The 14,378-nt window shown below is 49.6% G+C and overlaps 1 protein-coding gene and 1 pseudogene across 3 annotated transcripts; one reads left to right on the top strand and one right to left on the bottom strand.

Moving 5' to 3' along the window:
• Positions 1 to 215: 215 nt before the first annotated feature.
• Positions 216 to 1,965, top strand: LOC105541151 (annotated as a pseudogene). The gene is made up of 2 exons (XR_001006301.1): positions 216 to 1,246; positions 1,952 to 1,965. The product of XR_001006301.1 is annotated as a U2 small nuclear ribonucleoprotein auxiliary factor 35 kDa subunit-related protein 2 pseudogene (transcript).
• Positions 1,966 to 2,395: 430 nt separating this feature from the next.
• Positions 2,396 to 6,908, bottom strand: LOC105541131 (CD209 antigen). 2 transcript variants are annotated; one of them, XM_011982023.1, is made up of 7 exons: positions 6,779 to 6,908; positions 6,619 to 6,678; positions 5,773 to 5,844; positions 4,894 to 5,394; positions 4,317 to 4,468; positions 3,477 to 3,589; positions 2,396 to 2,597 (listed from the first exon to the last, which is right to left on the bottom strand). In XM_011982023.1, the coding sequence occupies exons 1-7, from the start codon at positions 6,822 to 6,824 to the stop codon at positions 2,396 to 2,398; spliced, it is 1,146 nt and encodes a 381-aa protein (XP_011837413.1). In that variant the 5' UTR covers positions 6,825 to 6,908. The 2 variants fall into 2 exon arrangements, with proteins under 2 accessions (XP_011837413.1, XP_011837414.1); XM_011982024.1 differs by having other exon boundaries at positions 5,101 to 5,394.
• Between the last annotated feature and the right edge of the window lie 7,470 nt (positions 6,909 to 14,378).

Genomic DNA, 14,378 nt, shown 5'->3' with positions numbered 1-14,378 from the left:
GGCCCAAATCTGTCTCTCCAAGCTGGGGGCAGGGGCAGATTTTATACACAGAGGATAGTGAGGCATGATGTGATTGGATCTTGTAATGAGGGGATTCAGCAGGCTTGATCTGATTGGATCATGCCCTGGAGTGATGCTAGGGCTCAATCTGATTGGATCACAGATCATGCCACGTGGTGTCCACTTCTTAACTCAGTCCCTGTTCCTCCGTCTGAGCACTTAGGTTCCGCCTGGATCTGCACACTTGGTTCATCTGGGCGTGCCCAGGGTACGTAACTTGCAACCTGGGGGTCCAAGGCAACTGAAAAACAACTCACCATTTTATTACACAAAGTTGAACCAGATTGGGCTGGATCTGCGGTTACAATGTTTACCAGTTTATTATAAAGGATACAACTAGAGGGGCGGGGCAGTGCCACCAAGATGGCTGCGCCCGAGAAGATGACATTTCCAGAAAAACCAAGCCACAGAAAGTACAGGGCCGCCCTGAAGAAGGAGAAACGAAAGAAACGCCGGCAGGAACTTGCTCCACTGAGGGACTCAGGACTCTCACAGGAGGAGGAGGACACTTCTATTGAAAAACAACAGCTAGAAAAGCTATGGGGAAGAGAGAGGCAAAGATTACATGAGGAGTGATTGCTGAGCAGAAGGCACAGGAAGAATTCAGAATAAAGAAGGAAAAGGAAGAGGCGGCTCGAAAACGGCAAGAACAAGAGCGAAAGTTAAAGGAACAATGGGAAGAACAGCAGAGTAAAGAGAGAGAAGAGGAGGAACAGAAACGAGAGGAGAAGAAAGAAAAACAGGAAGCTGTCCAGAAGATGCTGGATCAGGCTGAAAATGAGTTGGAAAATGGCGCCACATGGCAAATCCCGGAACCCCGCCTTGGATTTCAGAGTCATGGAGAAGGATCCAGCTAATTGTTTCTTCTACAGTAAAACAGGAGCTTGTAGATTTGGAGATAGATGTTCACGTAAACATAATTTCCCAACATCCAGTCCTACCCTTCTTATTAAGAACATGTTTACAGCGTTTGGAATGGAGCAATGCAGGAGGGATGACTATGACCCCGACGCAAGCCTGGAGTACAGCAAGGAAGAAACCTACCAACAGTTCCTAGATTTCTATGAGAATGTGCTGCCCGAGTTCAAGAACGTGGGGAGAGGCCGGGCACGGTGGTTCAGGCCTGTAATCCCAACACTTTGGGAGACTGAGGCGGGTGGATCACGAGGTCAAGAGATAGAGACCATCCTGGCCAACATGTTGAAAACCCGTCTCTACCAAAAATACAAAAATTAGCTGGGTGTGCACACTGCACCCAGGAGAGGCACAGTTCACCAAGTAGAGGAAGAAATAGTGACCGCAGCAGGGGCCGGTGCAGCCAGAGCCAGAACTGCAGGAGCCCTCACAGCTGGAGCCAAAGTTCTCTAGGTCCCGAAGTCATGGCAGGAGGAGATCAGGTAGCAGAGACAGAACTATTCAGAGTCCCAAATCCAAATAAACCTGTTTTATTCTTACAAAAAAATAATAGGCCAGGCGCGGTGGTGCACACCTGTAATCCCAGCACTTTGGGAGGCCGAGGCGGGCAGATCTCCTGAGGTCGGGAGTTGGAGACCAGCCTGACCAACATGGAGAAACGCCATCTCTACTAAAAATACAAAAAATTAGCCGGGCCTGGTGGCACATGACTGTAATCCCAGCTACTCAGGAGGCTGAGGCAGGAGAATCACTTGAACCCGGGAGGCGGAGGTTGCGGTGAGTCAAGATTGCGCCATGGCATTCCAGCCTGAGCAACAAGAGCGAAACTCCATCTCGAAAAATAATAATAATAACAATAACATAAAGAATACAACTTCGAAACAGCCAACTGGAAGTCATGTATAAGACAAAGGAAGATGTGGGAGGTGGAAGCGGTTGTGTGGAGCCTCCATGCCTCTCTGGGTGCCGTTGGTAGACTGGGGGAATTAATTCCCTGGTACTTCCAGCCTGCAAAATGAGCTCTTGCAACCAGTAAGTCCCCAGTCAAAGGGGTGCAGGAGGTGGTAGGTGGAAGCTGAACAGATTGTAGGTTTGCATATATGAGATAACGCCGCAGGGGACATAGAAGCTACACATGGCAACCCAAATATTCTGATCTCGGAAAGGAAGAGAGAGTGGATTCTTGGAACACAAGTCCACCCCCCCAAAAGCATCCCACACCAGCTCACTCATAAAGCTCCAAAGATGGGCCAGAAAAACAAGCTCTATACCAGGGGAACTTGGAGGCATGACAAGAAGGACAGAATGTGGACCCAGCCTTCTAAAGGAGAAAGAATCTGACAGAGAACAGTCCCAGAGATTTTGTGAAGGTCGCAGGATGGAGAGAAGGAACTGTAGCTTAAAAGTGGGTGAAGTTCTGCTACTCAGGAGGGGGGTTTGGGGTGGTAGGGGCTGGGGAGAGCAACCGTTCTTCATCCCCGGAGCAGGAGGCCGCTGACTTTTTGCAGATCCAGAATTTGGCAAGATTGCATTTGTCATCGTTCCAGCCATTGCCACTAAATTCCGCACAGTCTTCCTCCCCAATATTGTTGGGCTCTCCTTTGTTCCAATACTGCTTGAAGCTGCAAAGCGCATGCAGAATGTGAGCCTCTGTCCCCCACCCCCCCCGCCCCGGCTACATGAGCTGTGTTTCTACCTTCTGTCGTCTTGGTGCTTTAACATCTGCCCTGCGTGTTTGTGCTGGACATGAATCCCTCTGCATACCTGATAATATGCCTGACTCACGGTGCCTTGGGTTCCTGCCTCTCTTCTCACAACCTGTCCTTGGGTGGACTCCACCTATTCAGGGTGTGATTTTCAAATACAAACCAACCAATCTGGAGTTCATACCCCCAGCCACCTGCCTTACTGGGCTCTTGTACTCCAAGCCACTATCCTGTGCTAATCAACCCAAGGCCAGATGATAGACAGCTAGGGGCAGCCCCTGTGCCCCAGAGCCCACAAATGCTTCATACTTCCCAATCCTAAGCCTGTTCACCTGGCCTTGACCTTTCCTTTCCATACAAACCATAATAAACGCTCTGGCCCACAGTCACCCCTCCGCACCACTCTGCCTCATAGCAGACCCTGGTGCTTCCCCAGGTGGCCCCCAGCTGTGATGTGTCCTCTCTCTAGGGATCTGTGTATATGAGAAGCTACTCACAATGGTAGGTGTCTCCTGAGCTGGTGGCCTTACTAGACCTCAGATTTCCTATTAATACACTATATTTTAACACACCCACCCACGGGGTAAGCTCCTCCTGCAGCTCTGCTGGTGGGATTTTAGGCACCTGCTATGCTGTCTGGAGGTGGGTAAGAAGACCACCTTCCTCAACTCAGTAAAACTCCCAGATTCTTGGGTCTAGAGTGTCAGGGAGTTGGGGAGGGATCCCCAGGGGAAGTTCAAGTCAGAGTTGCAGAGCCCCAGCCCTAGCGGATGGAATGCCCCTTCTGAGGTCTACCTGGGCAACAGAGGTGAGCCATCCACCCATTGCCATGTGCCTTCGTGATGTAGGTCTGAAAGTCCCATCCAGGTGAAGCGGTTACTTCTGGAAGACTGCAACTGTAGGAAGTTCTGGAGGGTAGAGGAGGAGTCAGGAGGGAGCTCTGCTTCCCATTTTCCAGGCTCTGTCTCCCCATCTCTTGGCAAGAAGTTCTGCTTGTAGGCTAACCTTCAGCCTTCCGGTACACTGGGTCCTAAGTCCCCTCGTGTCTGAGTCCCTCTTACATGTGTATCCCACAGCACATGTGCCCTGATGTGCACACATCCATGCACAGCTAGCCTCTCCTCACACTCTCCTCACACACTCTTGCTGACACTGCGTGTTTATCCATTTTATACATTCTGTGCACGTCTGCACACATTTACTCATAACTGGGCTTAATGTATTGGAGCCACATCCATTTCCTAATTGCTGGTCATGCACATCTCCTTTCAGCTCTGCACTGAGTGACATCACATCGACAGCTTGAAATCAGACGCCATGGGAATATTTACACCAGGGAAATTGGCAAACAGAACGCATCAGGACTTCCTCCCCCAGAGAGCTGGTTGTTAACCACTTGTGGCATGCCACTGGGGGTTACTTATAGTTTACATTTTCCCCAGAGCTTTCACACATGTTCAGACTTGGTTTGTATCTGCTCTAAGGGTACTTGGGACTCCCTCATTCATATCCTTCTCTTCCCATCTTTCCAAGTGGAACAAAACCCCTCTTCTGCAAAATCCTCTTTCAGCATCTCCTCCCCTGTTGGCCAGAAGCCATGCCCCAGGCCAGGATGGGGACCCCCACCAGGTGTACCTGCTCCTCAGCACTTTTGATTACGACGAGCTGGGCCCCCACCTCCTGGCAGGCGGTGATGGAGTTGTGCCAGTTCCGCTGGGAGTTAGACATGAAATAACAGTTTCCTTGGAAGAATGTCCACTCCCAGGGACAGGGGCGGCACAGGCGTTCTGTTGGGGGAGGCCGGTCAGGGCTGGGCTCAGATGAGGTTGTCCATATTCCTGTATCTGTCCAGCCTTCAAGGTCTTGAGAGTCGGAGCCCTTCCTTCACTGTCCACGCTGGGTGGACCATTCCCCTCCCCACTTCCCGAGACCCTCCCCCATCCCCATGAGAACCTAGGAGTCCTGGCCCCATCTCCTCCAGACTAGGAGAAGTCAGGGCTTTAGAACTTAGAACAGAAGGCAGGAGACTGGCTTAATTCAGTGCCTACTGTGTACCCGGCCCACTGTAAACACCGAGTGCCATTATCACAGTTACCCTGTGTTCTCATTTCACAGATGAAGAAACTGTGGCTCAGGCAGGGTCAGTGACAAGCAAAGTCACACCACACAATGACCATCTCAGGCCCAAGGAGCCCTGGTTCCAGGAACTCACCCACTGCAGCCTTCAGCTGGATCAGCTCCTGGTAGATCTCCTGTTGCTTGGACCTGTCTGGCAAGCCATCGACTGCAGCCTTCAGCTGGGTCAGCTTCTGGTAGATCTCCTGCTGCTTGGATTTCTCTGGAAGCTCACCCACTGCAGCCTTGAGCCGGGTCAGCTCCTGGTAGATCTCCTGCTGCTTAGATTTCTCTGGAAGCTCACCCACTGCAGCCTTGAGCCGGGTCAGCTCCTGGTAGATCTCCTGCAGCTTGGATTTCTCTGGAAGCTCACCCACTGCAGCCTTGAGCCAGGTCAGCTCCTGGTAGATCTCCTGCTGTTTAGATTTCTCTGGAAGCTCACCCACTGCAGCCTTGAGCCGGGTCAGCTCCTGGTAGATCTCCTGCTGCTTGGATTTCTCTGAGAGCTCACTGACTGCAACTTTAAGCTGGGTCAGATTCTGGTAGATCGCATCTTGTTTGGATTGTCCCTGACTTAGGGAGCTAGGGACTTTGGACACTGGGTCAAGAAAGAAAAGGAACTGCAATTATTAAACACCTACTGTGTGCCAAGCCCTGAACTGAGCCCCACGGGGACATCATTTGTGAGAGCCAAGGTCTCCGTTAATCGCCTTTGAAGATGAGGAAAACTGACACCCGGAGAAGGCAGCACAGAAGGCCAAGGAGAGCCAGGTTCTTCCCCTCCTCCTCCTCCTCCTCCTCCCTCTCCTCTCCTGCCCTAGAGTGGGGAGGAGCTGTGGGAGAGGCCCCTACAAACCCCCAGGGACAACATCTTGACTCTCAACCTCACCTCCCTCCCAGACCTGGCTGCCCCAGGCTGTGTCCACAGCCAAAAGCCAGGCCTGGGGACCCCAGACCCTCAGAACCTGCGTCTGACCTTGGACAAGGAGCCCAGCCAAGAGCGTGAAGGAGAGGAGTTGCAGCACCAGGGGGCCATGGCCAAGACACCCTGAGAGAGGATACATGCGTCAGCCTGCCAGTGTCCCCACCTGAGCCTGGCCCAGGGGGAGCCTGACCTGAATCTCTCAGCACCCCAGGACTCAGGAACCCCAGCCCCAGCCCCGTCCACTCCAACACCTGGGAATCCAGGCCCTAGCTCGCACCTCCCCAGGACCCAGAAACCCCATTCCCAGCCTACCCCTCCCAAGGTCCCAGGAACTAGGTACCTGGTTCTACCTTCCCAGGATCCAGGAATCCAGGCCCCAGCCTCTATATCCCCAGGTCCCTGGAACCCAGGCTCTTAGCCCCCACCTCCCCAGGACCCAGGAACCCAGGACCCAGCCTTCCCCTCCCCAGGTCCCAGTAACCCAGGTACCTGCTCCCGCCTCCCCAAGACCCAAGAATCTGGGTCCCAGCCCATACATCCCCAGGTGCCAGGAACCCAGGCCCAAGTCCCCACCTCCCCATGATCCAGGAGTCCAGGCCCAGGCCCCCACCTCTCCAGAACCCAGGAGTCTAGGCCCCTGACCCTACCTCCCCAGGACCCAGGAACCCAGGCTTCAACTTCTATCTCCCCAGAACCCAGGAGTCTTGGCCCCAGCCTCCACCTTCCCAGGAACCAGGAATTCAGGCCCCAAACTCAACCTCCCCAGTTCCCAGGAGTCCAGGCCCCCAGCCCCACATCCCCAGGACCCAAGAGTCCAGGCCCCAGTGTCCAGCTCCTCAGGACCCAGGAGTCCAGGAGTCTCTCTTCCCTCCTCCCAAGCTGCTAACTCCTCTCTACCTGCTAAGCTCTTGTAGCCTCGAGTCTGTCGGAATCCAACGCCTCCCAGCTGTTCCTCCTCTGAATGGATAGACGTGAACTCAGAGCCTGGGCAGGCTGAGGCCAGGGTTGGCCATCCCTTCTCCCTTCCCAGAATCCCAGCGTCCCAACCCAGCCTCACCCAGGAGGCCCAGCTGCTGCAGTCTTGGTTCCTTGGAGTCACTCATGTCACCCCACTCTCCCGCAGTGTCCAGAACTCCTGGGAGCTGGAGCTTTTGTTTCCCATCCTGTGATCTTTACTTCCTAAATCTAGACTCCCACAGGAAGAGAAACAGGAAGTTGGGTAGGTATCTGTCACCCAAAAGGCTAGTGGAAGGGATCAGAGCATGAGATGGGCCGGATCTTTCAAGAATTTCAGGGAGGGGGTGGGTGATGGTTTGGGGTTGACAGGGAGAAGGACTGGTCCACTCGTGGATGGCTGAGCAGTGAGATGCTTTTCATGAAATCTGATAAATTGTAAGAGAAAGCTACTGTGTTACACCCCCTCCACCTAGGGCAAGGGTGGGCAGGTAGCACCCCCAGTTGCTGGAAGCACTGTCCCTTGTGACCTCCTGGCTTTCCTGCCTTGAGCTGCTGCTGTCCTCATTTTTGGGAATTCTTGCTGACTTTGGGAGTTGGGGCAGAATCATAATTGCTTGTTTATTTAATGCCTAGGCTAGTCAGGTACTTTTCCAACAGCTTTATAAACTCATTCATTTAATGTTCCTACCCTTCAGTAGATCATATGACCTCCATTATACAGATGGGGAAACTGAGGAGGCACTGCAAGGTTGGCTGACCGGCCCAAGGTCACATAGCTGGTAAATGGTGGGGTTGAGACTTGAACCCAGACAGTCTCACTCCACAGTGCATGCTGTTAACCAAAGAGTGAAGCAGTATCAAAGAGGAAAGAAAAGATCCATAGCAGCTTTATTTAGAATGATCTGAAATTGGAATAAACCCTGTGCCCACCAGCAGGTGAATGATAAAAAATATAATGGCATATTTAGAGATTGGAATACTACACAGCAATGAAAAAGCTAAGTACTGATTCATTTAATAACATAGATAAATCTCACAAAACAGGAAAAGGACCAAGACAGAGTGAGTACACACTGTAAGATTTGATTTTATGTGAATTTCGAGAACAGGCAGAACTAACCTTTGAAGGAGACTCAGAATGGGAATTATCAGGAAGGAACCAGTGGAGATTGACAATGGAGTTTCTGTATGCTGGAAATGTTCTATATTTTGATCATAGAGATGTGCATCTACCACATATGTGTTAAACCTCAATGTAAAGATGGAAAATACCTATATGTATCATAATCAAATAGTGGTTTTGACCTGATCTTTAGTTTGTATTCTTAAAATGTTTTAATTTTAGAATAATTTTGGGTTTATAGCGAAGTTGCAAATGTAGGAAAGAGATTTCCCATACGTAAATTTCTAACCTCGGGATCCCCAGTGTGAACCCAGTTTCTCCTAATGGTAACATTTCACATGGTAATGAGGTAGGAAACTGGTAGAACTTGTTTTTTGGCCACAACCCTGCAGACCTACACAGAATCTGGTCCAGATGAGATGATGTGAAGAAACCAGCAGGAACCAGCAGATGGCAACAAAAGCAATCTCTGGCTGCCTCATTGCTCGTGGGCATAAGATGCTCCCACCAGTGCCCTGACTATTTACCCATGCCATGGCAACGACCCAGAAGTTACCACCTCTTTCCACGGAAACAACCTGGATGTTGCCGCCCTTTTCCTAGAAACTTCTAAAGAAACTGCCCCTCAATTTGCATTGACCCATCCCTTAACTGACATATAACTGAAAGTGAGTTGACATGAGTATAACTACAGTTGCCAAGAGCTTGTATGTTGTTGACTCTGGGTGCACTGCCTATGAGTTAGCCCTGCTTCACAGGGAGCAGTACCATTACATAAAAAATCTCTGTCTAAGGCCAGGTGCGGTGGCTCATGCCTGTAATCCTAGCACTTTGGGAGGCTGAGGTGGGCGGATCACAAGGTCAGGAGTTCGAGACCCTCCTGGCTACATGGTGAAACTCCATCTCTATTAAAAATACAAAAAATTAGCCAGATGTGGCACGTGTCTGTAGTCCCAGGTACTCGGGAGGCTGAGGCGGAAGAATTGCTTGAACCTGGGAGGCTGAGGTTGCAGTGAGCTGAGACTGCAACACTGCACTCCAGCCTGGGTGACAGAGTGAGATTCTATCTCAAAAACAAACAAACAAACAAACAAACAAGAAAACGGTGGCTCACACCTGTAATCCCAGCACTTTGGGAGGCCAAGGTGGGCACCTGAGGTCAGGAGTTCGAGACCAGCCTGACCAACATGGAGAAACCCCATCTCTACTAAAAATACAGAATTAGCCGGGCATGGTGGCTAATACCTGTAATCCCAGCCACTTGGGAGGCTGAGGCAGTAGAATCACTTGAACCTAGGAGGCAGAGGTTGTGGTGAGCCAAGGTTGTGCCATTGCACTCCAATTTGGGCTACAGAGTGAGACTCCATCTCAAATAATAATAATAATAATAATAATAATAATAATAATAAACCAAATAAACAATTTAAAGTAAAAAACCTACATAAGTATCGCAATAGATCAAATTAAAGTGTTCAATAAACCTCAACAGTGACTCGTGATTTACATTTTTAAAAGTCTTAGTCAACTAAGAGTAAAAGGAAATATCTTTTTTTTTTTTTTTTTTTTTTTTTTTGCGATGGAGTCTCGCTCTGTCCAGGCTGGGGTGCAGTGGTGCGATCTCAGCTCACTGCAAGCTCCGCCTCCTGAGGTCATGCCATTCTCCCGCCTCAGCCTCCCAAGTAGCTGGGACTACAGGCACCCACTGCCATGCCCAGCTAATTTTTTGTATTTTTTAGTAGAGACGGGGTTTCACCTTGTTAGCCAGGATGGTCTTGATCTCCTGACCTCGTGATCTGCCCACCTCAGCCTCCCAAAGTGCTGGGATTACAGGCATGAGCCACCACGCCCAGCCTATTGTACACTTTATTTCTATTATTATTGCATTGTAATATATAATGAAATAATTATACAGATCACCATCATGTAGAATTGGTGGGAGCCCGGAGCTTGTTTTCTTGCAAATAGACGGTCCCATCTGGGGGTGATGAGAGACAGTGACAGATCATTAGGCATTAGATTTTCATAAGCAGTGTGCAACCTAGATCCCTCATATGCACAGTGCACAATAGGGTTCCCACTCCTATGAGAATCTAACGCCACTGCTGATCCAACAGGAGGCAGCGCTCAGGCAGTAATGCAAGCAATGGGGAGCGGCTGTAAATACAGATGAAGCTTCACTCGCTCGCCCTCCATTCACCTCGTGCTGTGCAGCCTGGTTCCTAAGATGCCATGGAGCAGTACTGGTTTGCGGCCCAGGGGACAGGGACCCCCATTCTACATCATCTCCCAGAGGCTCCCAGAGAAACTGAGTCCCAGTTGCCTACATGGGTCATAAGCTCGTCCATGCCTGTAAATTGGCTTCCTTCCTTTTCCTACCTGCCCCTCTTCACTTTCCTCCTTGTCTTCTGGTACTTCTTGGAAGTCCCTCCCAGATAAACAACTTGTATCAAAATTCTCGTCACAGGATTTGTCCCTGGCGAAACTCAAGCCAAACTTATAGTATGTTTTGATACCTGTCAGTCATGGTTCTTCTCCATCAAAATGTTCTCAGCTATTCTTGTGCAATTTCTTTTTTTAGATGATTTTTACATGACTCTTGCTTTAAAGGTTTTACTTTACTTTTTGAATAAGTCATGTGTGCACCTGGAACCAAAAGCCATCAGTCTCTACAGTGATAATGAAAGCTGGCTCCCAGCCGGGCGCAGTGGCTCATGCCTGTAACCCCAGCACTTAGGGAGACCAAGGCAGATAAATCACCTGAGGTCAGGAGTTGGAGCCCAGCCTGGCCAACGTGGTGAAATCCCGTTTCTACTAAAAATACAAAAATTTGCTGGGCATGGTATCACGTGCCTGTAATCCCAGCTACTCAGGCGGCTGAGGCAGGAGAATCGCTTGAGCCCGGGAGGAGGAGGTTGCAGTGAGCTGAGATCACACCATTGCACTCTAGCCTGGGCGACAAGAGGGAAACTTGGTCTCAAAAAAAAAAAAAAGAGAGAGAAAAGAAAGAAAGCTGGCTTCCTCCCCATTCTCTGATCTGAAGAAGTTACTCTCCCTAGTTGCAACCTCTATATCATATTCCTGATAATCCACTTATTAAATTTGTTGTAAAATCTGTTTGGCAATCCTTCAATAGAATTTTGAAAATCTGTTTGTGAGTAGGTGGAGCACAGAGGATTTTTAGGGCAGGCAGGGAAACTACCCTGTATGATACTGCAACATCGTTACACATTTGTTCAAAGCATAGAATGTACAACGCCAAGAGTAAACTCTGACGTAAACTGCAGACTCTGGGTCACAATGATTTGTCAGTACAGGCTCATCCATTGTAACAGTGCACCACCCACTCTGGCGAAGGATGTTGCATAAAGGATGTTAATAGTGATACAAGCAAGTTGCTCAGCTATTACCTCATGTTGGTGCTCTCCAAAGCTCAGCCCTACCCAAGAAAATCTTATGCGTCAGTATCTAATTTTGGGGGGCAATTGGCAGAAATGTCCATCAAGGCGAATGTGAATGTTTTGGAGAAAACGTCAAATGTAAGCAGACCACCGTGGCGTGCTGCAAGTGTTTTAACAGCCACCTCTCAGGAGGGAAAGTATCAGTACTTTCGGAAAACTTAAAGGCCGGGAGAGAATGGGATGATGTATTGAGAGTGCTGAAAGAAACAAACTGTCAGGCGAGTGACACTGCTGTAATCCTTTGCAGTGAGTCACTCAGTCCAGCTCCACTCAAAGGAGTGTAAAAATGTGTGAACATATGTTAAAACCGCCATGCTAATTAGTAAGTATTTGAGGGGGAGGCGAAACTTGGAGGTTATGGATCTGCAGCATCTCGGCTCTTGCCTCATCAGAGGAAAGAATTCATCTAAGAAGAATAAGGCAGAAAGTGAGACTGAGGCAAGTTTTAGTGAAGGAGTGAAAGTTTATCAAAAAGTTTTAGAGCAGGAACAACAGGAAGTAAAGTACACTTGGAAGAGGGCCACCCAGGCAACTTGAGAGACTGAGGTGCTCAGTGCAGCCTTTGACTTGGGGTTTAATATGTTGGCATGCTCTGGAGTTTCACATCTCTTCTCCCCTGATTCTTCATTGTTGAGGTGGAGTTTTGTTCTTGTCGCCCAGGCTGGAGTGCAATGGCACAGTCTCGGCTCACTGCAACCTCCACCCCTCCAGGTTTAAGCAATTCTCTGCCTCAGCCTCATGGAGTAGCTGGGATTACAGGCACCTGCCACCACGCCCGGCTAATTTTTTTGTATTTTTAGTAGAGACAGGGTTTCACCATCTTGGCCAGGCTGATCTTGAACTCCTGACCTCGTGATCCACCCGCCTCGGCCTCCCAAACTGCTGGGATTACAGACGTGAGCCACCGCACCCGGCCATGTTCACATATTTTTATACTCCTTTGAGTGGTGCTGGACTTAGTGACTCACTGCAAAGGATTACAGCAGTATCATTCACCTTGATAGACACTTCCCCCAATCGGCCCCAAAATTAGATACCAACGCATAAGATTTTGTTGGGCAGGGGGCGGGGGCGGTGACTCATGCCTGTAATCCCAGCACTTTGGGAGGCCGAGGTGGGCGGATCACTCGAGGCCAGGAGTTCGAGACCAGCCTGGCCAACATAGTGAAACCTCGTCTCTACTAAAAATACAAATTACAGGCGTGGTCGTGGGCGCCTGTAATTCTAGCTACTCAGGAGGCTGAGGCAGGAGAATCACTTGAACCCAAGAGGCAGAGGTTGCAGCGAGAAGAGATCATGCAACACTCCAGCCCGGGCGACAGTGTGAGACTCCGTCTCAAAAAAAAAAAAAAAAAAAAGATATTGTTGGGAAGGGCTGAGCTTTGGAGAGCGCCAAGACATGGTGATAGCTGAGATTCTTTGTGGCCCTCAAAGAAATAGTTTTCTTCCCCTCAGGAGCAATGTCAACCCTGTTAAGGCAAGGAAGAGAGTATGGAAAGACAAAAAGAGTGATTCTGTAGTAAAGAAACCTGGCAGATACCACCTTAACCAAGGCTAGCATTGTAAAAGGCGTGTTCACGTGGATATCATACACACACCCCATAGGATGTATCTAGAAGGGCACCTAGCCTTTGTGATATTCTTTTTTCTTTTAGATGGAGTCTTGCTCTGTCACCCAGGCTGGAGTACAGTGGCTCGATCTCAGCTCTCACCGCAACCTCCACCACCCAGGTTCAAGTGATTCTCCAGCCTCAGCCTCCCAAGCAGCTGGGATTACAGGCGTGCACCACCACGCTTGGGTAATTTTTTGTATTTTTAGTAGAGACGGGTTTTCACCATGTTGGCTGGGCTGGTCTCAAACTCCTGACCTCAGGAGATCTGCCTGCCTTGACCTCCCAAAGTGTTGGGATTACAGGCGTGAGCCACTTCACCCAGCCTGTGATACTCTTAATTCCAAACTAACAACCTCCCTCTAACCACTGGACAACACTAGAAAAATCCAAATCAAGGACCAGTCCACACACACGTGATGAATACTCTTCAAATCTGTCAATATCATGAAAGACAAGAAACCTGTCAGCCTTTGCAGGAGATGAAGGAGAAGTGATGACTCATACGAGCTGGATTGTGTCTCCTAGCAAATTCATACGTTGAAGTGCCAACCCCCAGTACCTCAAAATGTACTTGTCTTCGGAAATAGGGTCTTTGTAGAGATGACTAAGTTAGAATGAGGTCATGAGAGTGGGTTCCAACCCAGTATGACTGGTGTCCTTTTTTTTTTTTTGAGACAGGGTCTTGCTCTGGCGCCCAGACTAGAGTGCAGTGGCACGATCTCAGCTTGCTGCAACCTCCACCTCCATAGTTCAAGCGATCTTCCTGCCTCAGCCTTCTGAGTAACTGGGATTACAGGCATGTACCACCATGCCCAGCTAATTTTTGCACTTTTTTAGTACATGTTGATCTCAATCTCCTGACCTCAATTGATCCTGCCGCCTCAGCCTCCCAAAGTACTGGGATTACAGGCATGAGGCACTGTGCCTGGCCTATGACAAGTGTCCTTCTAAAATGGGGAAATATGGACACAGACACGTACAAAGGGAAGACAGCTGAAGACACAGGGAGGAGGGGCCAGACATAAACCAAGAAGAGATGCCTGCAGTAGATCCCTACCCCACAGCCCAGAAGGAAGCAACCCTGCCGACACATTGATCCTGGACTTCCAGCCTCCAGAACTGGGAAAGAATGGATTTCTGTTATTTAAGCCCCCTCTGCCCAGCCAGCGGTGCTCAGTTACCGCAGCCAGGGCAAACTCCGTCACTGCCTGAATGCAGGATGGGATCCTGGATGGGATCTTGCCACAGAAAAAGGACATCCGTGGAAAAACTAGTGAAATCCGAATAAGGTCTGTAGTTTTCAGTTCAGAGTATTGCACCAATATTAATTTCTTCATTTTGACATATGTACAATGGTAATGCAAGATGTTAACATCGGCCAGTTGCGGTGGCTAACGCCCATAATCCCAGCACTTTGGGAGGCCAGGGAGGTGGATCACCTGACGTCAGGGGTTCGAGACCAGCCTGGTCAATATGGTGAAGCCCTGTCTCTAATAAAAATACAAA

The sequence above is a fragment of the Mandrillus leucophaeus genome, unplaced genomic scaffold, assembly GCF_000951045.1.
Source record: "Mandrillus leucophaeus isolate KB7577 unplaced genomic scaffold, Mleu.le_1.0 Scaffold234, whole genome shotgun sequence".
Classification (NCBI taxonomy): domain Eukaryota; kingdom Metazoa; phylum Chordata; class Mammalia; order Primates; family Cercopithecidae; genus Mandrillus; species Mandrillus leucophaeus.
The sequence above is the reverse complement of the archived record's forward strand: the minus strand, read 5'-3'. Positions and strand labels throughout refer to the sequence as shown.

Coding starts and splice junctions, on each gene's coding strand:
- LOC105541131 (XM_011982023.1), bottom strand. CDS start 6,824: ATGAGTGACTCCAAGGAACCAAGACTGCAGCAGCTGGGCCTCCTGG. Junction 6,679..6,778: donor GCAGCAGCTGGGCCTCCTGG/GTGAGGCTGGGT, acceptor CTATCCATTCAG/AGGAGGAACAGCTGGGAGGC. Junction 5,395..5,772: donor GGCTGGGCTCCTTGTCCAAG/GTCAGACGCAGG, acceptor TTCTTGACCCAG/TGTCCAAAGTCCCTAGCTCC.